At 38.6% G+C, this 24,701-nt stretch overlaps 1 protein-coding gene across 5 annotated transcripts in view; it reads right to left on the bottom strand.

The window, feature by feature from the left end:
• WDR20 (WD repeat domain 20) overlaps window positions 1–22,772 on the bottom strand; it is a 62,827-nt gene extending 40,055 nt beyond the window's left edge. For all 5 annotated transcript variants that reach the window (XM_051620309.1, XM_051620311.1, XM_051620310.1 and 2 more), the window contains exon 1: window positions 22,480–22,772. In XM_051620309.1, the coding sequence (XP_051476269.1) occupies window positions 22,480–22,743 (264 nt within the window). In that variant the 5' untranslated portion in view covers window positions 22,744–22,772. The remainder of the gene's footprint in view (window positions 1–22,479) is intronic.
• Window positions 22,773–24,701: the final 1,929 nt, after the last annotated feature.

Here is a 24,701-nt window from a genome sequence, read left to right as displayed (position 1 = left end):
CTGTAGTAATTAAAATACTTCCTTTAGATACTTAATAGTTTGTATCACATTTTCCAGGAGACTGGTTTTCAATGGGTCACAGCTGTAAGCGAGATCAAGACAGAATGTTAGGTCTTTAAGCCTGGAAGTAAGGGCAAACATCTAATAAAAAAAATTAAAAAAATTACTTCTAATCTCTCTCTCCAGAGAATTAATTGATCTTGAACAGTAGCTTAGATTGGCTATATAGAGTTCTAGTGTCAAAGAAGAGAAGACATGAAGAACCAAGATAATAGACTTTTGAAAACAATTTCCTCAGCATTTCTGGAATTCACTGATTATGACCTGTAGCTTGGTATCTCTTCAATACCTTGTTGTCCAGGGATTTAATGATCCCTGGTCTATAAACAGAACAACTTGAGAAAGCTGCGCTTGTTATAATGCTACACAAGTAGCACGAGAAATCAACTGTTAGGATTATTACCGAGTTAACCTTATTGAACTTCACAGATGCTATTTAAACACTAGCTGAAAAAAAAAAAAAAAAAAAAAAAAAAAGAGGCAGCAGTGCTGCAGGCTGCAGCACTTTGCTTTACAGCACACCCTAGTGAACAGGGCAGGGTGTTCAGTACAGATTTGCTAACTGTATTAGCAAGTACAGGGAAAACTAAACCAGGAGGCCCCTTACAGCTCATTTGTTCTTTCGCTATGTCCATGCTGGTCTCTCTCTCCTTCCTGCAGAGCTAGCTGAAGAACAGTGAAAGCTGAGGAAAGCAGCAATTTTGCAGAATTTTCCGTTAAACTCCATTCATTGTTTCTGTACACAAGTTTGTTTGCCAGAAAAAGGAGCTTCAATACTTCTCGCTGTAAATGCCTCCAACTATTTTATTACCAAAGGAATCAATTTTCAGTTTTTTTTGGTAAAGCCCAAATACAGCTCATTTAGTATTAGCAATAGAATCACTTGTAGTTACTTCACAGTTGCTTCAAAGCTAGTCTGATCTCTCAGCTGACCCTGCTTTGGGCATGAGGTTGCACTAGAGACTCTTAAGATGTCCCTTCCAATCTGAATGACCCTGAGATCCAAAGCTTAGGATCAACTGAAGCAGTAGCAAAATGGCCACTCCCAGCTTGCTTAGCATGACTGGTTTATGTGTTAAAGGATCTTCATGCAGGAAGAAAACTACAGAACAAGTTAGTTGTCTTCCCCTATAAAGAAGACCGACACAGAGCAAACATTCTACTTAATTTATATGATACACAACAGAAAGTCCAGGCTATGCTTCCTGCAACTATAGAGCCCTAATAAAACACTCTTCTGTGCAGATGACAGTGCCAAAGGCAATCAGTAATAAACTGGTTTCTACAAACTTAACTGCACGTAAACTGACAGACTGCTGACTAATGCCTTTAGCTTCCTCAGTAGAAAGTTTGACATCAGGCAAGAATTCACATCCAGCCCAGGATTTCTTCTGACTGAACAAAACTTTCAGGTAGCTTACAAGTGAACTCACACTCAGGGCCAACTCAGAAACACACTACCCCCCAACTCCAAAAACATATAAATTAGTTTGAAAGTTTTTGAGAATACTTAAAAATGAAAAAAGGAAAATACATATTCACTTTAGGATTCTATAAAAATGCAGCAATCACCATTTGTTAAAGGTTTCTTAAACATAAGGACAGTTTCTTAAGTAAGTTAAGACCTCCTTTTTCCATACCCAAGTGAAATGCTTTGCTGTAACAGCTGCATAATAGGTGTTTTGTGTGTACACACAGACTAGTTTTTAAGTGCCTCCTAAGCCTTGTGATGCCATTAATGCTAAGGAAACTTATTTTGCAACACTGTGTTTAATGCACCCACTTTATAGTAAACTCATATTTGTAAACCTCAATAAAGCTATTATTTAATTTTTAGTTTTGTTTTAAAATTTTATGTGCAACTTCCAACTCTGAATTAAAGAACCAACAGCTTAACAATCACAACAGCACAACCATTGCTGGACCTGCTGCCAATTTATGTAAGGGCAAGTATGAACTGACACCAAAAACAAGTGCACACACTCACCTTCCCTTATTTCTCTCTAATTGAAGGCAAGAGAACCTATGAGAAAGGGATGAAAGCTGCACTGGACAACATTAATTTTGAAAATTAAAGCCTAAGAAACTGGGAAAAAAACAATTAGTAGGAAGGAAAAAGAATCTGCTGTTTTTAATGGAAAGTCTTGGAGGCAGAACGTTAAGATACCACGCTATAGCTTCCTTTCTCTAGAAAGTCTCCAGAAAGTGTAGCTGCCATTCCTGCCAGTTTTACTTTCATAAATTTTAAGATTCTGATCTTCAAGACATGTTCATTGTTAATTTGGCTTCAGTGGCATATCTTCTGATGTACTTTTTATAATACATATTTTGAATTAACCCACTTAAAAGTTTAAAATAATTTGCATTTCTACCTGCTCCCAACAAATGCATTTCAAGATTTATTTCCACTCTGCACAACATTTACACCCCTGAACAACACTGTTCCTCATAATTGGGTTCTTGTATCTTTGCAGACTTTTTTTATAAGTTACAAAGTGCTTGATTAAATGCTGAACAGGAACACTTAAAGCATGTGACAGAGTTTCTAGGATACGGTATAAGAACAGCCCTGTTAGTAAAAGAGGGACACCAAGTAATTTTATTTAACCTAATTTTTTTCAAGTGTTCCACACAATTCATCCATAACAAAGTCTAAAAGATCTATTTTGTACAAAGTTACTTGCAAATCTGGGAAGCTACTTAATATTCTTCTCTCTCCTAGATTTAACTTCCACTTGGGGCCATACAAGTCATAAATGGTTTTTGCAAAGAGAAAAACTTTTCTTAACAAGATTGCAGTATTTATTCACACAGCAGGCAACTATGACCACACACATTACAATAAAAGCTCTAGGCCAGACAACCGGACACAAATTCATATTTAGGCAAAGATTAGTTTTGTTTTCTGAAGCATCTAAAAAATCATATTCTGTTTCCAGAGGAATTATTCTAAGCACTCCATCAAAGCAAAGAGCATGTACTGGCTTGAAATAAATTTACATGGTATCAGCTGAACCAATGGTTATAAAATTGGCGAGACCAAGAAAGTGGATGCGATCTCCATGAAGAATATGCATAAAGGACTGTTTGATTTACAACTTACCATAACAGTGTTAGCTCCATTTTAGTAATGCTATAAACCAAAATATTTATATGGTTACAGTATAGATAAGCACATGCTATTAGGAGTTAGCTAAGGTGAATGTACCAGTGTACCAGTAACTCCAGAAAAGGTAGACATTTTTTTTTCTTTTTAAAGAGTTCAAAACCCCAGAATATTAGACTTTCCAGAAAAGAAAAATCCTTTGTTTGCAAATCCTCATTTGCTTCACAGGTGCATGTAGAATCAACTCACCCTGTGTTTTTCTGTAAGTCTGGGCAAATGGCATCAAAGACGGGAATGTTAAAACATTTGAACTATGGTAAGTCAGAGAAATTCAGGGAAATTGAAACAAGGTTCTGAATACCTCCACACAAAAAACAGCTGCTCTGTTTTCTGAGCAGAGGACCCTGCTACTGCCTCCATCTGTCACAACCCAACAGATGTCCCAAGTCAATGAAATTGTTCCTCTGGAAACTTACAGAATTTCAATTCAGCATGTTCCTTATTTGGTAAAAGTTACACCCATAATGACACTGCTCCTTTTGAGTGGAAGACCAAAACGTACAACTTGTCACAATGCTGTTCAAAGAGCTGCATCAGACACAAAGGGTTCTAATGAACTGATCAAAAACCTCAGCACAGCTCTCCGTAGCAAGTCCTGGTCAGTCCTGAAAAGGTCTGTGATAAATGCTTAGCATCTCCAAGAGAAACAAAACAGCCTGCTCACTCCAGGGAGTGGACTGGAAGCACTCCAAATAACTTGAGTGATCTGCAGCACCACCATAACCAAATCACTACATCTTCAGGGGAATGACATGACACTGTAACTTAACTTTTGAAAAATCTTTCTTTCTACATATGTAACAACGTCAGTTATTATGCCTGCAGAAGAAAACCTGTCCCTTTCTTCCCCAGAAGCACTTCATTCCTTTACATCACACTTTGCACAATACTGCTTTACTGTGATACACAAAGAGCACAAGAGCTTTAACTAGGTTCTCAAGCATCTAAACAATCAATCAGAAGTGCACACTGAAGAACAGCTAACAAATGAAGTATTTCACAGTTCCTTTTGCAAAGTTGACCTTACTGTGGCTGTCAGTTAATGACATGATCAATTCAGATTAAAACTGAGACTGTGACTTCAGTGTTACTTGCTTAGCGACACTAAATCTGTAAACAGGCTAGTTAAACAACTCTGGATATAGTCACTGTATCACATAGTCCCAACAGACATGAACTGAATTAGACATTCTATTTTGGTTTAAGCAATTAGTTGCCCCCCCGCCCCCCTCCTTTTTTTTTTTTTTAAATAGGAAGAAGATAAAAAGAAGACATGGTGTAAGTATTACTGTGTCTTCCCAGTGGCTGGTCTACAGAATTTTGGCTCAGCTGTAGCTCAGCCTGCTGGATAAACTACTCCAACAGAAACTAAATCCATAATCACATATATTCTGCATACAATGCACACACCCTCCTTCTCCCCCTACTCAGGTCTTTTTAAGGAAATACGAAAGAAAGATCTCACTGTGTAGTTTTAAGTTCAAAACAATGATCTCTCAGGGCTACTAATAAAACCTGGTTCACTTTTATATTGGTCCTTCCCTCACTGGCTTAAAATTAAGACACAGATTTAACAAGTCACGGCACATTTATACTTCAATATAATGAACCAGACCATAAGACAAGACTTTTTACTTCACTACTACTACTTCTTTAACAGTGGGCTGATCCAAGTTCCAGAAGTAAATTCAAGAAGTTACTTGAATTAATGGATTAGCATTCATCCTAGTTTTCACCGAGGAAGGCATTTAAATTGCAACTATGCAAGTTTAATCATCCTTTATAGGATTTTCTGTGTTACCTACTGCATGAAAATGCAAATATCACCAATTTTAGCACCCAGTTTCTGTTCATTACTTGCTTATACGACTGAAGCAACACATCCCAAAGAAGTTAAAATGTGGAAAAAAGTGTCAGTTACCAATTTTGCTCCCCTTGATTTTACTCAATACCTTATTGTTCCAAAGAACAGACAGTGATGTCTAACATTCCTTATATGCACAGCACTTACATTGTGAACTAGAATAAGCAGTCCCATCCTTCTCAGTATTTCCATGGAAGTTTTCAGATATCACAGTTTTCACCATTTCTCTGCATACCATCGTAATAACATTTTTTTAGAGTTGTATGAACACTTACAGATGGATTTACCGATTTATACAATTCTTGTTTCCAATATTCTTCCCCATTCCATTTTTTACCATAAAGAAAATTACTCAAGTATTGATCAATTAAGGTAATCACCTACAGCAACCCTGTCTTCTTTTTGTGCAGTGGTTCCAAACTGACTCAACTTTTTCTTCCACAGTGTGCCACCAAAAGATTAACGGGAACAAACACTCCTGCTCATCTACCTAGCACAGCTGAATCTCGCAAGCTTCTTAAAATTGAATCTTGCCTTGACAGTTGGTCAAATTAGCCCACCTTCCATTTCTGCTGCTTTTCTCCTTTATTGCTTTTCCTAGAGTTACGCATCTACTACAGAACTATAAATCGCCCTGTTAAACTTACTGGGATGTAGGCTATTTAACGTTTTATTTACTGTGGCTAGTCAATAGCACAGCTCACCACTTACTGTGGTCTCCAACTCTTACTTTCCTTTGAATTAAACCCTAGTGTAATCTTCCAGGTATTTTGATATTTTACTTTTTTGAAGAGGTCAGCAAAAAGCACAGACTAGCCTGTAATTCAATCTAATAGTTACTATTTGTAACAAGTCTGCAGATCAGCCTCTTTACACATAAAACTTAAGGAGCACTTCTGAACACCATTTCAGCCTAACGTTAAACTGCCTTTCATCATGCCTAACACTTCATGTTCCAGTTACCAGTATCCTAGTTATCACGACATCAGGCCTTCCTTCCCAAGGCACCATATGCTTTAACGGCAGAGAAATAAATTAATCATAGTTTCTCAATGATAACCTAAACTGCTTTCCCCTGGCCTCCAACTATCCAACATAATCTCCAATCCAAATTATGCAATGCATCAAGTGGTGAGGCTGAGTCACATGTCCGAGTAGGTGCACATAATCTCGATGTCCAACTACAACTCTAGCCTCAATCTTCAAGAAGTTTTTAGAAGTAATGTCTCTCTCAAGCCACAGATTACCTTTCTACATAACAGCTTCCCCTTTAGGGCATGAGATACTGGAAAAGATTAATGTAAATACACATACTAATTTGTATTCAGAAAGAAAAAAAAAATAACTGCATGATTTGCATAAGAACATACCTGAGGAAAAGTGCACAGCAAGTCACATGCAACAATATCTGATTTTGCCACAACAGACTAACAGGACTGCAATGTCAAGTACTGCTCACTGACAGTTCAAAGACACTCAATTAAATAGGGAACCTATCAAACTGAAGATCAAACACTGAAATACCAACATAGAGATCTCTGTTACAATTAGCAAGCTTTAAGATAAACACCTGCGGGAAAGTGAACAAAATATTTCAGTATCTTTAACATAAACAAATCATTATGAAAAATACATATATAATAGCCAGAGTAATGACTTAGGGACATGGTTTAGTGATGGACTTGGCAGTGTTAGGTTAATGGTTGGATTCTATCTCAAAGGTCTTCTCCAACTCAAATGATTCTATGATCAGAGACAAATAACTACGTAGAGAGATCATATATGTACGATCTAACATACTTCTAATTATTAACACAGACAAATCATTATATATATATTCACACACACACACTCTACTCTGGTCACGTCTGTTAACAAAGACATGGCCCACAGAAAATATGTCAATCTTGATTATAGTACTGAAGCAATGTAGCTGTCTCCAAGGGGCTATTCTCTTCACTCAATACCCTTACAGTTAGAGGACAAGCCAACAAAGAATGCCACTCCTCCCTGCTTGTGAGTATTGCCTGCTTTGAGAAAAACTCTGTACTGGCAATTAAGATTTGTTTGATCAAATACGATTTAAAAAGTATTCTTTGGAAATCAGACTCTAATAAATTATAAACAACTGCATTTGCTCTCCAAAGTGATTATTTCCATGTACAAGTTTTCTTTTGTGTATCTTACTTTTCCAAACTTTGCCCCGAATTTCCTACTGCGTTTGCCATGGTAACCAAGCAGCCTGAGCCTCTGCTTGAAATTCCGTTTAACTGTTTAGTGCTGCATATTGATCAAGATACATTGATATCTTTATGTATTCCAAAGTGTGAAGTAAACAGTCCTCATACTGGAGGAATAACTTCTCATTAACTACTACAAGCCTCAAAGGATTTTGGCTGTTGTTTAAGATGGGGGAGTAATGGGGCAACTTCATTGTCAGTGATGTGCATAAATAGCTATCAAATAAAGAGAATGCACTCTGATGTAACAAACAAGGTATATTTGCTATGTAAGGAGCTACACTAGAATAGCAAAGACTCTCTATTTGACACTATCTTCTCTCCCATGAATCAAGACTTTGCATTCATGTCAGAAAGGAAAATTTGTTCCAGAGTGCATTTCAACGAGAAAGAAAGCTTCCATACTTGCACCCTGGTAGAAAACTGCTCTGTTCTGGAGCAGAGGGGCCACAAATCTGGCCAATTTAGTTGGAGTTCTAGGATTAACATTAGCAGGGCAAATTCAAGCCCCATTTGCTAGCTTCCCTTGGATTACATTTTGAAGAAACATCTTTCTTCAAACATTTATCTCGAATACAGGATCATTAACAAGAAAACATGTTTTAAGCACACTGATTCCTACCTAATTCCCAGAAAACATACCAAATAACTCAGCATCCTAAAATGTCATATGAAAGAAAAAACAGATTGGGAAAACCTGAAGCAAAACAAGGCTTACTGCTTAGCTTTTTCAGTCTCACTACCCCCTATAATAAAAATTTATTTTTATTATGTTTAAAAAGATAACAATAATTTGTAATAAATTAATGTACCCACTATTACCTGATGTTACTATTCAACAAAATCTCATCTTTTACTCTGGTCATGGTTAAACATATGATGAAATAGTTCTGACCTTCAAAGTGTGCTATATAAATACAGCCTAAAAATACCAAGAACCACTTCCAAGAATACCTAAACCATGAAATAAACCCCCCAAAGCTTCCCTACAGAACTGCTGAGATACTATTACCATAAAATAAAGCATGCTCCTTCCATGATATCTGCAAAGTCAGCTGTGTGTCCATTCTTTCATTGGACTTCACTGTCTCCAGCTCCTCAGTATCTCAGATGTCATTACCTCTCCTGGATCTAAAAGCCAGCGAGGTGGCCTCACTGAGTACCACACAGATAGTTGGATTTGTAGCACTATAAATACATTTTCTTCATTCTGTTTATCTGGCTCAGCTCTAAGAAGCTTCTGGATGAAATGCTCTGCCTCTTAAAATCTATTCTAAACTTCCCACAGAGTCTCTAGCCTATCACACAACAGTATTTTCATGATGCAGTTCAACTATTAGCAATAGCTTACAGCAGGGCTGGTTAAAGAGCAGGATCCTTCTGAATTACTAGTAAATTTTGCACAACTGGGATTCATGGGAGTTCTAGCAATTTCTCTCTTTTATCTAGTTAAAGTTATTATTTATTCTCTCCTTTTTCTTTCTTTTAGAGCTTTAAGAAATACTGATTGCTTTGCTCAGCTAATTAAAGTCACATTCTTCTTTCTCCAGTTTTACACTAGATAACATTTTCTTCTAGTAGCAGGAGTTAAAATTTTGAAATTCACCCTAATCAACACAAGCAATCAGAATTTCATACAATATCAGTCATCTTTTCATGCCTTGTACAATGTCACTAAAGACACTTCCTTACTTCTATTGGTAAACTTAATTTGACATATACCTTTGAGTTGCATTTATCTCCTCCTCCCTTCAACAGGTGTATCACAAGCTAGTTCAGCTTGTAATCAACATCACACCCTAGTTATCATCATTTCAAAGTTTTCTGGCTGAAGCAAAAATACCCTAACTATGTATTTTTCCAATTGATTTTCACTTCAGTTACGGTATCAGCTTATTTCTCCTTACAAAATACTCTGATTATGAACGATGATGCCTCCCAACTTTGAGAATGTTGCCATTATGTATGTGCTCTTACATCTTTGTCCCAATGTCACCACTGAAAACACAAAGTTTCCAAAACCACTTCTTGAAGGCCTCAACTTGAAGCTCTCTTCTCAACAGCTATCACAGTCCCTGTAATCAGTAAAATATGTAAAATCATATAAAGTACTACACATTTTTGCCCTCTACATTTCAGAACAGAGTGAGTTTAAGGTTTTAGAACTCCCTTAGTTAAAATATCTATTGCACAAATCTAAAAATGTCAGTTAATACAAGGACGTGGACTTAACTTAAAATTCTTCCTAACTACCAGAGTGTTAACTAGAAAGGCTGAGCACATGAACTTCAACTAAAGCTGTCTATACAACAAATGTTATATATTAATGTTTTGCCACCACAGGAAGATAATATTTTATTTTAAGCAAAACAAAAAAATTAACACAGAAGTCTACTACCTCAGAATTTCCAAAGCTAAAACTGGAAGTAACTCAAAGTAGTTAGGAATTCTCAGGGGTTTGGGGCTTGTTGTTGTTGTGGTGGGGTGTGTGTTGAGAAGCACTCTTGCATATTTTTCTCTACCTAAATACAATAAAGTCTAAGCCTTAAGTAAGTATCTTCCTGCCACTGGAATAACAGGCCACCAAAGGGTTTCTAGAAGAAGTTTTCACTGTTGGAATAGACTGTCACTTGTGTAAAGAATGTGTCACCTTCTGTAAAGACTGGAATGCACTGAAGCAAACATTCTAGTCTCTTCACTTTTGAAGAACTGAGAAATTAAGTGTACTGTAACAATTCTCTTTCCTTAACTATACTTCATAATTAAGTTCTACAAGGTTCACTTAAGATTTATGGTTAGTTTACTGTGATTGTAATTACTGAGAAAGTAATTTAGTAAGTTCTAAGAGAGTCATAGCTCCACAGTAAAAAAGTAATAGTTATCTTTCTGATCTCCTTGTTTCTTATCCTCTAGTGGATCCTTTCATTTCCTCCTACTCCTACAGTCTAGTCACACTGTTGCTTACATTTATAATCAGCCCTTTCTCACTTGTTTTTAATGCTGAACAAGGTATGACTCAGATGAGCCGAACAAAGACAAGATCCATAAACCAGATGTAAGAAACAAATTAAAATAAGGAAAATAGGTATGCAAATATCAATTGGATTCCAAGTAAGACCACACATTCTAGCACAATTCAGCAACTCTCTTCATTCATCTCATGGGCTCAGCTGGGATACTTACTGAACACTTAGTAAGTTACTTTCACTTGAAAATGGTTTAAACTGGCTCAGCTCTGTTAGTAAAACTGGTTAGAAAATTATACCTGTTAAAAGTGACACTCATTTAAATTAGAGCTGGCAGGCTACTTCTGGATGGCCCCCAAAATAAGGAACAAACTGGAAAAATGGCATGACTTAGTGATAGCGTCATCTCTGAGTTGTACATCTCCTCCCCATGTACACACACAAAAAGTTAGCTGACCTGCTGGACTAGTGTTCTAGTCAGTCACACCTTTAAAGCAATTACTTTCACTTTAGCTTTGAACCTTATTTTTAAACTCTGTAACATTATATTCTTATTATACCAGAAACATGTACTTTAACAATACATGCATAGCTATCAATAACATCCTTTGAGGTTGGCTGTATATACAGCTTGCCAGAGACAGAACTGCTGCTTTTCTTTCAAGAGATCAGATACCAAAGTATCCTTAAAACACATCACATAAAATTAAGCTCCCTGTTGAAAGACTAAAGCTGCTGTAGCTTCATCACTGACATTAACATTTATTTTTTTCTAAGTTTAAAAAGATCAAAATACAGTAAAACTGAAAAGTTGGCTTTACAACTGTGTTTTATAGCAAAAACCCCATTCCTTAGGGTACTCAGAAGTATTGAAACTTTCAGCACATAAGAGGAAAAGTGTTGGCTGGTTTTTTTTCTCCTCTCCTAGAGAAATACCAGGCAGCAGCAAAAGAGCTCAGGATTACCTGTTGCTATAACAAAGCAATGTTTTAGTCCAACAGTGTAAATTTACTGCTTGTAAGAAAAAAATCATCTGTTACAGAAAAGCAGTCTGAATAATTGTATCCTGCATTGTCCTGTTGCTATAGAAACTTATTTCACTGTAGCAGTTATTTGTTAATCAATTTACATTTTTTCATTGCAAAGCTCAATAAGGGTCAAATACACCCAGTAATGTCTGTCCAGAAAGTCAGAATTATATCTTTTCTGGCTACTGTTGGATTTTCTAAGCCCTACAGGAATGCCGGACATTTTCATACAGTGTTTTTATTAAGCCCATAACTCCATCACGTTGCAGCATGTTAACAAAATCAAAGCCCTAACTACTTTTGTACTAAAGATAAGATGTAACTGGCTGTTATTCTAAGAGCCTCAGAGCAGTTCTAGAGAAGTTCTGTGAATAAATTATTGACCAAATGTATAACCTATGCTCCAAAACCAGAATGAGGCCTACTGGGTTACGCTTTGCATTGTCGTACTTAGTAACAGATAGATGAAGTAACATATTTGTCTTGACTCCTGTCCTGAAGTTGTTAATTTGCAATGCATCTTCCTTCTGGAGCCAAAGACATTTTATAATGACCCAACCCAACAGAGATACATTGCAATGAACTCAGATTTCCCACAACCCCATACATACAAAGTCTAGGATATCACCTAGTCTGCAAATCAAAATCCTGCTTCAGATGTTTTAGAACAAAAGGCAGCATGTTCCCAATTTCAGCACTAGCTTTCCCAACAGCCATATTTTAAAGTAAGCAAAGTATTAAGATACTTTAAGTAATAGTAAGTGCTGGCAACTTCACTGGTACAGACATTATGTGGTGAAAAAAAATCCCTTTTGCTTGCTATTAATCACTTTCTTTAAAAATTACCACTAAAGGGCTAGAAGTGTCACCAAAAGCTCACACAACATTGTTTCCTTCCTCAGGATGATTTTTGTTTTAAGAATAGAAGGGAGTGGCTATCTACTGTCACACACTGATCTTGCAGACCACATGCTGGCCACTGACTAACTGCCCATATCTCAGGTATTTTGGTAGAGGTCCTACAGAAGCCTGTAGTAGGGCACAGAACCAAACACCAGCAGGCAACTGACAGAACACAGCCTGGCTGTTAAATCATCCCTACCCTTGATATGGGCATACTAATACCATGCATACTAGTGATGTCTGCTGTTAAAAATAATCACACCTTTAACCAGCATAAATATCAGCAGGCTGTCCAAAACTCAATTCACTGGAAGCTCCACATCTGCAAGACACCTACTAATCAGAGGTGATACAAATGAAGAAGGGATTCCAAATGACTGGAGAAAGTCAGGTCATCCTCATGTGTTAAACTGATGTGAACATAACGTTTCCTTTAGAGGGGACAGAGCATAAGACCACAATCTGAAATAATTGCAGGATTTTGCTAGAAGTTACCTGTTAAGATATATGATTAATGCTATTAAAGAGCAATAATCCCCATGTCAACCCAAACATCTTCGTTTTACAAGCTGCACTATATTTCTGAGAGTCTTATTTGGGAAAAAAAATTCTCCTGGATCAATATATCACACTCAACAAGCACACTTAAAAAAAATAATAAAAAAAATTGGTCATTTTAAGAAACAGAGCAATAGTTTGAACATACAGATACATGCAGGACAGGCTAGACCTCTAAGACAGGTAAAAAAATACTGCACACTGCAGTATACATTTTATCAAACTTCAAAAGTGGTATCGCCTAACCATGCAACTATTCCTGCCCTCATTTTTTTAAAGATAAGACACTCCTGACATCCTAAGTATAAACTAGTTGCTATTTAAGGTCTCTGGCCCACTCTTCTATTAAAAAGGCTTTAAAAACTCTAGAGATGCTTTCTTTTTAAATGAAGATCTGAAAAATAAATCCAAGTGTTTGCTATATAGATCCCCGTAGAAAAGAAAGTGGAAATCTGAAGTGCAGAATAAGCCTCTATCTATGGCTTCACATTTGCCATTCAGACCACTACATTATGCAAAGCTAAACTGTACTTTAAATCTTATAAAATTTTAAATTGCATAACTATTTTTCTATAATACTGTGGAGAGTAACTAATAGAAAAAGCAGAAAAATCAAGACAACAACAACAAAAAAGCTACTTTACAGCAACTGCTGCCAAAATTTCATTTTGATGATCTCTTCAAACTTGTATCAGGGTCATGCTCCAATATGCATTTAAAATCTACAGAAAACTTGTGTTTAACTTCTGTAGAAAACTTAGTTACAAGAACAGTGACTAAAAAAGAAAACCCAACCTCAGAAATAAACTGTCACAGTTAAATTATGAGAAGAATATGACTTGTAGGATTACATATTTGTTATGCTTACATTTCTAAGACAGAAGATATGTCAGATTCACTGAGTTAAACTTGTGACTGTGCAAGCTTAAGTGTCCTTAAGGCATCATTCCAATAGTTTATATCACCAGACTTGTGGATTTTTAACAGATAGCTCCAATATATATTATTGCCATCTATTCAGTCTTCTGTTGTCACTTTTCTTCTTTCCTTTAGTTGAAAAGGATTATTAAAGCCATAAACTGGAGTCTTCAAAGTTTTATGTTACGTCATTTTCCTGGCAAAATGTATGCTAACTTCCTGTAAGATAGTAATTTCTTTTTTTTTTATTCCAAGGAGACAGGGGATAATAAAGTTTGTTCATAACATCCAATGTTTTCTCCCTACTCCAGGGCATTTTTAAGTTAAAGTTCTTGCTTAGACTAACATTTAGTCTAATTTAGTCTAATATTCTCTAGGTGTAGAAAAATCAGGCATTATTAAACAACAACTGCCTAGTACAGCCATTCTCCAATCCCACACAGTTAAAAATAAAAAAAAAATAAAATTGAAAGTGTTATTTCTTTGACCATTCCAGCAACAGAAGAACCTTATGATTCACTTACACTATCAAAGACAAATTCTAGTTGGTAAACTAAAACTGAAATAAATTTGCAGAAAGCATCTATTAGAGATCCATCATTCTATTACGTACAGCTTTACTGAATAGCACAAGAGAAAAATGCCAATGCAAATTATGACACCACCACTGCAAAGATTTCACTTGTAGTGGCTGGTGGTCCTGCCCACAAGCACTACAGGGTTATATCTAGTCTACCAACCACCTGCTGAATGGAATCCAAAAATAGCAAAAGCAGTTGCTTTATTTTAAGTTACAGGGGACAAGAAAAGGGAGGTATGTAGATACTAGAATATGGACTGCATAGACATTTCAACCTAAAAAGCAGGGTGAGGTAAGGAAGGAAAAATACTTGAGTTTTAAGGACACAGCAGAATATTATTACTTTAGCTTACAGTACAACTCATTAATGTTACTTTTTAGTTTCCTTAAGCTTTCTAAGAAGACAACAGCACTATTAGGCACTATTGGCACTGAATGGCACCATTTTCAAACAGTAATTTGAAAATTACTGTTCTCAAGGGGAAACCTCATAGCAGCCTTCCATTACCTGAGGGGGTACTACAAGAAAGCTGGGGAGGGACTTTTTACAAGGGCTTGTAATGAAAGGACAAGGGATAATGGTTTTAAACTGGAAGAGGGTAGATTTAGGTTAGACATGGGGACAAAATTCTTCACTATGAAGGTGGCGAGACGGCGAGACACTTGAAAAGGTTGCCCAGGGAAGTTGTGGAAGCCCCATCCCTACAAGTTTTCAAGACCAGGTTGGATCAGGCTCTGAGCAACCTGGTCTAGTGAGAGGTGTCCCTGCCCATGCAGGGAGGTTGTAACTGGATGATCTTTAAGGTCTCTTCCAACTCAAACCATTCTATAATTATGTGATTCTGTGATTTGTTCAACTGTGTCAACACATAATCATGACAACTGGACAGCAAGTGGCCTTTGGATATAGGTTCTTCAAAAGAAAGTCTTTCAGATGGTTCCTTTTCGCCAGAGAACTACAATAATACTTCAAACTAGGGCATTACATTTGATTGTAGAATGACAAACAAGACGATTATGTCTTGCAGTGCTCTCAGAGATGGGCCTAGGCACCGTTTAATTAGAGTCTGAGGCATCTTCAGTATATGTTTTAACTATTAACAGTTAGCTATTTAACGGTTTTGCAGACTGTCAGATGTCAAGGCGTAATGCAAACTCCTTGTAATTTAAACACACAGCGCAAGCCTTTTGTAATTATTCTGACAAATCTGGTCCACAAAACTCTCTACAGACACAGAAGTGTTTGTTACAAATTACCATTATTTGCATTTGTGAAGCATTATGACTAAAGTTTTGTCAGTCTGTAAAGAGTAAGTGCCACAATTAACAGGTCTACACTAATTTAAATTCCCCCAACTGAATTCTTGCAAGCATAATATTACTACAAATACACTTCAATACAAAACAAAAACCAAATTATACCTGCCCTGTCAAAAAAACCCCTAACAACCACGTACACAAATTCACTGCCTATAAAATTCTGCATACCAATTTGGGGGTTTGGTCAGCATAGCCTAGTATTCACTCTCAAATGTGTCAGCCAAACAGACAGCCATAGATAAATGAACTATTACCTTGGAGAGCAACCCTTCAGAGGATATCCTGCTTACTGAAGTTTAACAGTTGTTACATAGGCTAGAAGCACAGACAAGTAAAAGCACTACAGACTAATGTTACTATCTAAAACTCAGAAGAAGCCTCCAGATAATAACCATCTCACAAGCTCTGTCAAGTGCAACTATTTCAGTCTTTTCCACAGCAAGAAACTTTTAACAGTGTAATTTTAAAGAAGCTTTTTAGCCTTTAAATTAGCTTTTTAGTCTTTCCTCTTGTTCATGTCAGTCCTAATTTTCTGTATAAGCCTCACAATAGAGTTAAACGCTTAGATCTACCTGTACATCCATAATCTATTTCCTACAGAAGTGCCATTGAAAGAAAGGAGTCACCAAAAAAAACCACCCTTCAGAAAAATCTACAGGAACATTCTATAACATGTCTTGACAGTCCCCGGTACAGCCTAGCTAGAATTAAGGAAGAAAATATCTAACCTGATGATTTTTAAGGTCCCTTCCAACCTTGATTCTATGATCTACATCAAAAAACTTGAGCTGTTAAGTATATCCATCCATTAAACACTTGAAACAAATTTCCAAGACACTTTCAAGTACCTTCACAGGTACATATCAACAGGTAAAGTACTACTGATCTAGCCACAGTACCTCCACATGACTGGCAAATCCAGTCCAAACATAACTATTGTCTACAAGATAGAGAAGAAAAAAACTCAGCCAGAAATCAAAGGATTTCTTGGGGGGAAAAAAAAAATCTACAACACCCTTTGAAGAAAAACATGGACTAGGCAAATTCCTCCAGCACAGAAAAATAGTCTAATTCCTGTTGCAGGATGGCACCAGATACCTCTGAGAAAAGTTCTTGCTGTCTTTACTGTGATACTTCCATTAGCCAGCTTTGCATGTAATCCCTTCGACAATTAAGTGTGATGCTTGATTCTGGTAAAAATATTTAAATGCAGAACACTTAGCAGCAGAATTCAACAGTCATAGTAGTAAACCTTTTTTTTTTTATATCAAAACCACTAAATCAAAACAGACTGTAAGCACCCAGAAAAGGGGAGGGGAGAAGCACACAAACTTGCCAAAAGTCAGCACCAAATGTACCTGTCCTCTGAAAAAATAACCAGACTAGAGAGAAAAAGTCAGCAGCAGATGCAGTATTTTTAAGTTCTATGAGTTACTTTTGTTAATGGTTAAGATTAGAAATCAAATTGTAAATGACAACAAGATGTGAAGGATTTTTTGCAATATGCAGCACAGAATTGGAAATAAAAATACTCCCAAATGAATGATAGAATAAAACTCAATGAAAATGCTACATGGCATTTAGAAACAAGAACCAAAAAATTAAAGCATAGATAAAAATGGAGTGAAAGCAGCAATATGGTAAGAAATAATCCAAGTGGGTCAACACTATGAGCAGGATTCAAATGTCAGCATTATTCAATGTTAGCAAGAATATTAGAAGACAAACACAGCAAGCAATAATTCTCCCTTACTCTGCACTGAAGTGGAAGTACTATATCTCATTCAGATAGCAAAAATGCAAGCTAGGAGAAGTCACAGAGAGGAAAGCAACTTGGAATTCAAATTCTGAGCAGAAGGGTTAAAAGAAGTAGACTTATTTACCTTAAGAAAAATGAGAGGACAAACTAACAAGTTTCAAATATATAGAAACCAAAGGCAACAGTCAACTGTTCTCTGTGTCCATGGTATATAACAACATGTAGGCTGGCTTGTTGATTTTTTTCCCTTGAACAAGAATTTTAGTTCAATATTGCTGTGAGGTGGTGTCACAGTTTGACTCAGCATTGACAACAATGCTCTCAATCCCTTCCCCCTCCCATTCAGGTAGGGAAGGAGAGAGATATGGACTGAAAACTAAACTCCTTCTACTCCAATACCATTAGTACACACAATAACATTATGTAGTTATTGACAGACTGTTGCTTCAGGTAGCTGCGGAAAAAAAGAGTAGAACTGAAGACAGAGACTCATTTTGTAAGAAAGCAGCTCCAAAAAAATGAAACAACCAATCTTAGGAAAGTATGTCACATGTTAAAAAAGACAGTTAATAGTCAGAATTTAAATACAATGCAAAAAGCTTAACATAATGGAGTAAGCTAAGCTACATGTACAATTTTCTTAACTTCCCAATATATTATGTAAAAACTAAGCCCACACATTTATTGCCAATATGTACCTATATGTGACTGTATTGCAGGGACAGATGCAGCCTAGCTCATATAGAAACCTTTACAAAATACAGAGAATAATACATCAATTATCATACACACAATTTTTAAAAGGAAAATGCACTAGTTTTTTAGTAGAAAGGGAAACAACTTTGCTAGTTGATGTCAGTAACAATCTAGAAAGCCTTGTTTTGTCAGTCATTCCTAAGGCAAGGAAGATGAGATCGTGCTCTCCTTTTCAAAACTAATGAACCAACGAATAAATAATTTTGCAAAGCTAGCCACAAACCATATTGAAGAACCCCAAAACTATCTCATAAGCAAGAATAAAGTAGCAGCCCTCACTTCTGATTTGGGGTTGCAGGAAAAGACAATCCATGCAAATAATCAATGTGTCACAGTTTGAGCAATAACTTTTGAGTTATTACCTTATAACTCTACTCCGTGAAGAAGCAAACCCCTAGAAAACCCCTAGAATAACAGAAAGAGCTTTCCCAAAATTAAGTAAAAAAAACCCCCAAGTATAGATAATTCTGAATCTGACTGAAGCTTTATTCAGGTGAGGCCTCGCAACATAATGGATCCAATCTGACAGCCCAGGCCTCTGAAGGGGGTAGCTTTGTTCCTCTTCCCTCCCATCCCAACCCTTTCTTTGCTCTTACTGTGCCTGCTAATATCTAATCCCAAGATGAGACAGTTCAAGTCACCAAATAAGATAAAATCTGCCCAGAAAAACAACAAGTATTTTGCTGCTGGTTTAGCTAGCTGAACTAGCTCAACCAGAGGCAGAGCACTGCCAAAGACAGCAAGGAGACAGGAGCACACTGCCAAGACGATACTATACTGCTAGACCATCATTTTCAGCTGCCACACAGTCAGTGAGTTCATGAAAATTTACTCCTCTTTAACAAGGAATCACTATACACATGTAACCTTAAAGCCAGAGCTAAGGAGGACTGAAAAGGAAAGCCCATTGACATGCAGTATGGTTGAGAATAACTATATACTTAAATAAGTAAAGCAACCGCATCTCATTCTATCACAGTTTAATTTCTCCCTACTAAAAACTATAGGTTCATTTCTGTTTTCAGTGGATCCAAAGCAGAAAGCAGCAGTTTTTCTGCATTGCCTCATTAACACAAAATGCTGTGTAAGTTTCATTGTAAAAACAACAATGCATGGGCTCATAACCAATGCGTTTTCTATGATATGGAAAACATGGAAACTGGTAATATGCATGTTTCATGGTAAAGCTGAAGTTCAGTGGTAACACAGAAACATGGAACAGTACAAATTTCCTTTTGAAGACGTAAAGAGCAAAGTTCGGAGAAAATACCTTTTTGCTTCAAAAAGTCTCTAAAGACAGCTTGAAACACTGTCCAAAACTGTCTCATATCTCTCTACCTAATTCTCTATCATTCCCTATCAGTACTCCAATCTCCTCACCACTGTCCTGGACACTCAATGTAACTTCTGAACCAAGTTTCTTGGAAGAAGATTCAAGGTTAAAGAAACATCCCTGGAAACATTTTTTCTGTACATAGGTTAAATATCCTAAACAGAACACATACATTAGCAGCCTACTTAAAAATATGACTTAAAAACTAGATGTAGCAGATGCAACATATTTCAGCTTTAAAGGAAACTAAAAGAAGAAAGCTTAGCATCACTGATTTCAAGAAGTAACTCTTCAAGTGGCATCTCTGACTCAGTATTATGTTATTTAAGCGTAATTTCATCGACAGCTTAAGTGTGGCTCTTTATGTACACTGATCTGCAATGGACTACTGCAAGAATGTATCAGTGTATAACAGACACCGTTAATTAAAAGAAAGTCCTGGTTGTTCTTTCACTCATTTTAGTAAAAATACAGAAACAAAAGAAGCAGACCTTAAAAAAAAATAAATTAAAAAAGACAAAATCTTAGCTACTCAATAGATACACATAGTACAGCCTCACTAGATCCAACTCATACTCCAATATTCTAGTATGACTTATTAAGAATGGAAATTATAGTCTTAAGGTAATTAGGGAAATTTTTAAAGGGATACTTAAATAATTATAAAATAACAATTAAAACTGAAGTTTTTGGCATCTGTATTATCAAGAGAATCACAATAGGTTGGTCTTCAACAGATAAAAGTCCCTCTCCCACCCCCAGGAAGGCACGCAGAGTTTGATAGTTTGTCCAGTTTAAGACAGAATTACACAGTCAGCTTCGGTAACAGCTCTCTCCCTTTTAGAAAAGCCACAAGATACAACTTTTGATTCTGAAAAGCTCAAATAATCAGTTGAAAGACTGTCAGCTTGTTCTTATTCAGCTTTGTACATAGACAAAACAATGACTTCCAACTGAACAGCTACAAAATAAATTCCAAAGAAGCAAGTATTACAAGTTTATGACAGACCATCTTCCCCATTCTCACTTAAAGCATTTTCCTTAACTGTGCTTCAGTATATTTCAGCTCTTTCTCTAGGTTCAGTTTACTAAAGTTAATGGATTATACACATAGAATATACAGTGTATTTTAAATTGTTAACGCTGTAAAAGGCTGTTGAAATGAATTCTGTTCTAACAATGCATATCTTTTATGCTACTCAGACAAAAAAGTATTTAACATCGTAGCAGGTACATCTTGAATGTCACAAGTTAAAAAACTGATAAACTAAAGTTTTCTCAGATGCTGTGTATCACATCAGCAGCTTTTAGCACATAAAAGTTAAAAGTACTCAGCTCAAAACAATTTCTATAATTTGAAAAAGCGATTCAGTTCCCTGTTTCCAATGAAGTTCTAGACTTTAGATTTTTATTTTTCAGAAGTGTGGCAAGAGATGACTAAGACAACTTGCAAGAATCACATGCACAATTACTAAACTACATAAAAGCCAGCTCTGTAATCTAAGTGTTAGAACTCTGCATTTACTTTGTGTGGAAAAAAATGAACATCAGATATTAGAATCCAAACATGGTCATAATTTAGGACACAGATTGTCAGAGATACTGCCACCCACAAAACCTTGTAAATAGTAAAGACAGCAACTGCTTATAAATAGCAAATACTGTTTGATACTCATTGCATGCTTAAAGAAACTGTTGTCCAAGTATTATTTAAAACATAACTAGATTATTAAAATTAATTAAAGGGTGAAACTAAAATCCATACACACCCTTTTCCATATAGCTATACAGGATATATTAGATCTGTTAAGTCCAGAGATAACCCCATAGACTTTATTCTCCAGTTGGTGCTTGCATTTTAAACAGAGGAGAAGCAACATGGGGACTAGCTTAGGACACAGCAGATTCAAACATAATTCCTTGCTCATCTACAAGCTTCCTGCACAGCCTTGTATACGTCACTAGTTCTCTGTGCCTTCATCCTAGGTTGAATGGTGGGCTGACAGCAGGAAGATTTCAAGATATTCACATTACAGCAGCTCAGTCCCAAGTATGTAAGATAATGAACACACACTTTTTGAACATAAAGCAGAAAAATTACAATCATCATATCTGTGTTTACATGTATTAGGAATAACACACACACGTTAATTTGGCATAACAAATTCTGAATCCTTCTCTAAATCCCATAAAATGAAGGACTTTTAGAAAGAACAAGTAGAATGAGTTTGTTAATACAGTGACCTGAGAAATCAAATGCATGCATTGTTAGTCCAGCACCAAATAATGATAGGCAAGGAGCCTCTCCTAAGTGCATCAATTACTCTTGCCTGTAAAAGCAACTTTCTCTGTGCTAATTATCTGACATATAAAACTCAGTTCATTGCATCACTCCTATTTGGAAACAATCTCAAAATCAGTCCACATTTCAAAATCACAATAAAGGCATACAATTACAGTGAATACTTTAGCCATTCAGTCAAAGCTAGGAAGATCGTAAAAAAGGGATTTGACACCACCATAATCACAACAAGCGTTAGTGTCCAGCAAACTCAGACCTGAAGCAGCAGATGAAGGAGGCCCAGGGTTGCCTAGCCAGGGGAAACCAACGTTAATTCCTCCTGCACGCCAAGGAGGGCCCAAGCAATCGCATCCCTCCTAAGGGCACACAGACACACCCCCCTACCGTTGGCGACACCGTATTTGACGCAGCCTACTAGCACCGAGCCAGCGCCGGTCCCCTCACAGCCCGCCAGCCCAGGCCTACGATCCCCCTCCCCTTACAGCTACCGCTCAGGCCAGTTGATCGAAAGACCCACTGCAGTCCCAGCCACAACCGGGCCCAACCGAGGAGCCGCCGGCCCCAAGGCCGCCGCGGGGTGGCCGAAGGAGAGGCGGCCGGGCAGGGCCGCCCCTGCCCCCCGCCCACGGCGCAGCCCCCCGCGGCGGGACTCCCGCACCCCGCCGGCCGATTCTCGGCAGCAGGCCGGCGCGGAGCCCCCCTAGCGCAGTGGCCGAGCCCCGGTACCTTGCGGACCCCCTTGTAGATGTAGAAGTAGAGCTCCCGGCCCACATTGAAGCAGAGCCGGTCTCCGTTGCCGCTCTGGTCGTTGACGTTGACGAAGGAAACGCGGACCGGGTTGGAGCCCTGCGAGTTGAAGGGCACCCGGTTAGGCCGGCTGTACTCCGAGTGGCTCAGCAGCTTGTACAGCCCCTCCCGGGTGGTGAACTGGGTCTTAATCTCGTTCATCTCCTTCCCTCCTCCCTCCGCCGCCATCTTGGAAAGGAGCATTCATCCTGCCCCAGTGCCCGGATGTAGCGACACTGCGCAGCCGCCGGCGCGCGCGCGGCCCTGCGCGGAGGCGGCCACGCAAACGGCGTAAGGGGGAGGAGCTGCGGCGCCTGTTTACTGCGCGTCTGCGCATGCGCCGAGCCGCTGCCCTTCGGCGGGCCCCGGCGGGGGGCGGTGCCTTGGTGGGCGGTGCCTGCGAAGGGGCGGGGCCTGGGCGGCGGCCGCGCGCCGCGGAGGGGCGGGCGGCTGGGGATGGCGGCGGGAGGGGGCAGCGCTGCGGGGCGGGGCGGGGGCCGGGCTGGGGCGGGTGGGCGGCAGGAGAGGTGTTCCGGGCCCGCGGGGACCCGTCAGCTCAGTGCGTGGGCGTGTGCCCCTTGCGGCGTGCGGGGTGAGGTGGCAGCCGCCCCCTCCTGGGGTGCCGAGGGTGCCGGTGTGCGCGGGGCAGCGCCGCTGGGTGGGGGTGATGGCTCCCAGGGAGAGCCCCCACCGCCTTGGCTACCTTCATCGGCTCGTTTGCCTTGGTCCTGGCCGGCCCTGTCCACAGGGTGAGAGGGGGATGCTAAGCCCTGCTGCGGGGGCCCGGAGGCAGCCGCAGGTGAGCAGCCGTGCTGCAGCGCTCGGTGCCACGGCCCCGGTACCGCTGAGGGGACGGCATCTCCATCCCTCCGCCTCTGCACCAGCCTCTCAACACCAGCAGCGCCAGGCTGGGGAGTTGGCCTGAAATGTTAACCTGAAAAACTGGTTGTCAGATAACTCGGTTCATTGTTCTGATCATCATGCAAGTAGACAACCAGCCGTGTTGCACAGCGAACCGGATCCATGTGAGGGGGAGGTGGCACAGGGTTGGAAAGAATTACTTTCACTAGGTGGGGAGGCAGGACTTTCTTTTGGGAGCAGTTTCAGCTTAAAAGAGTTTGTCTAACTACAGCCTCACAATTGACTCAAGCTAATCTAAGACTGACTGCCAACTGTAAAAAAGGGGGTTGACCTCTCCTCTGTCTTCAGGTATGTATTTCTATGACCTCCCTTGCATCACTGGTAGTGATCATGCAACCAAAGGGTGAGTCAGATCCACTTGAAAACAACACACACAAAGAAATGATGGGTTCTCAGGTGAGCAAAGTTTTGACCACCAGCCAGGCTGATCCAACTCATCACAGAATTTCTAGAGCCAAAATAAGGAAGGAGTTGGAAATGTGCAAGTAGGAGAGGGTAAGGAGCACCAAGTTAGACCACCTTGTATTAACAGTAAAAAACATGCTTTCAAGGTATACTTTCATGCTGTATTTGTGTTGTTCTGCTCTCTTCTTTCTTTACTGTGACGATATGCTGCTGCTTCCTTCACCAGCAGCAGTGCTTATCTGACCTCATGAGAGCTGTTTCTGAAAGATAAATGGGTAGATAATTAGACTCTCTGCAGATACAAAATGAAGCAGAACCTCCTTGTCTTTCTATTAGATCTCTATTAGATCAGCTCAACCACAGAAGCCACTCAAACTCTGGGGGGTAAAAGTGATTTAGTTTGAAATCAATTTAATTCAAAGAGATTTAGTTTACAGCTAAATACTGTCTTGCAGCTGGCCATCAAAATATTAGTACAAGGTAGCCAAGAGACATGAAAAGGCCAAATATCTCCAGTTTAACTCTTGCAGAAGAGAGTATGTATCTGAATGAATCTGAATCTGAACAAGTACAGATAATGAAACTTCCAAAAGGCCAGATACTGAAGCCTTGCTTGAAACTCTTGAGATAAAGCCAATCAATAATGACCAATAGATCTTGTAAGCTTATCAGCCAGCCCTGCCAGATGGTATTGGTGAGCTCCTAAATTAAGCACACAATAAGGTTAGCAGACCTGTACTTATTTTAAGAATTGATGCCTTAACAGTTGTTCTTCCATATGAAAGTTTTATTAATGGACTCCCAAAGAGAAGGTCAGAATGTTTTCAGTCACCAAA

This window comes from Apus apus, chromosome 5, assembly GCF_020740795.1.
Source record: "Apus apus isolate bApuApu2 chromosome 5, bApuApu2.pri.cur, whole genome shotgun sequence".
NCBI lineage: Eukaryota > Metazoa > Chordata > Aves > Apodiformes > Apodidae > Apus > Apus apus.
Note: the sequence above shows the minus strand (reverse complement) of the source record. Positions and strands in the feature narration are given on the sequence as shown.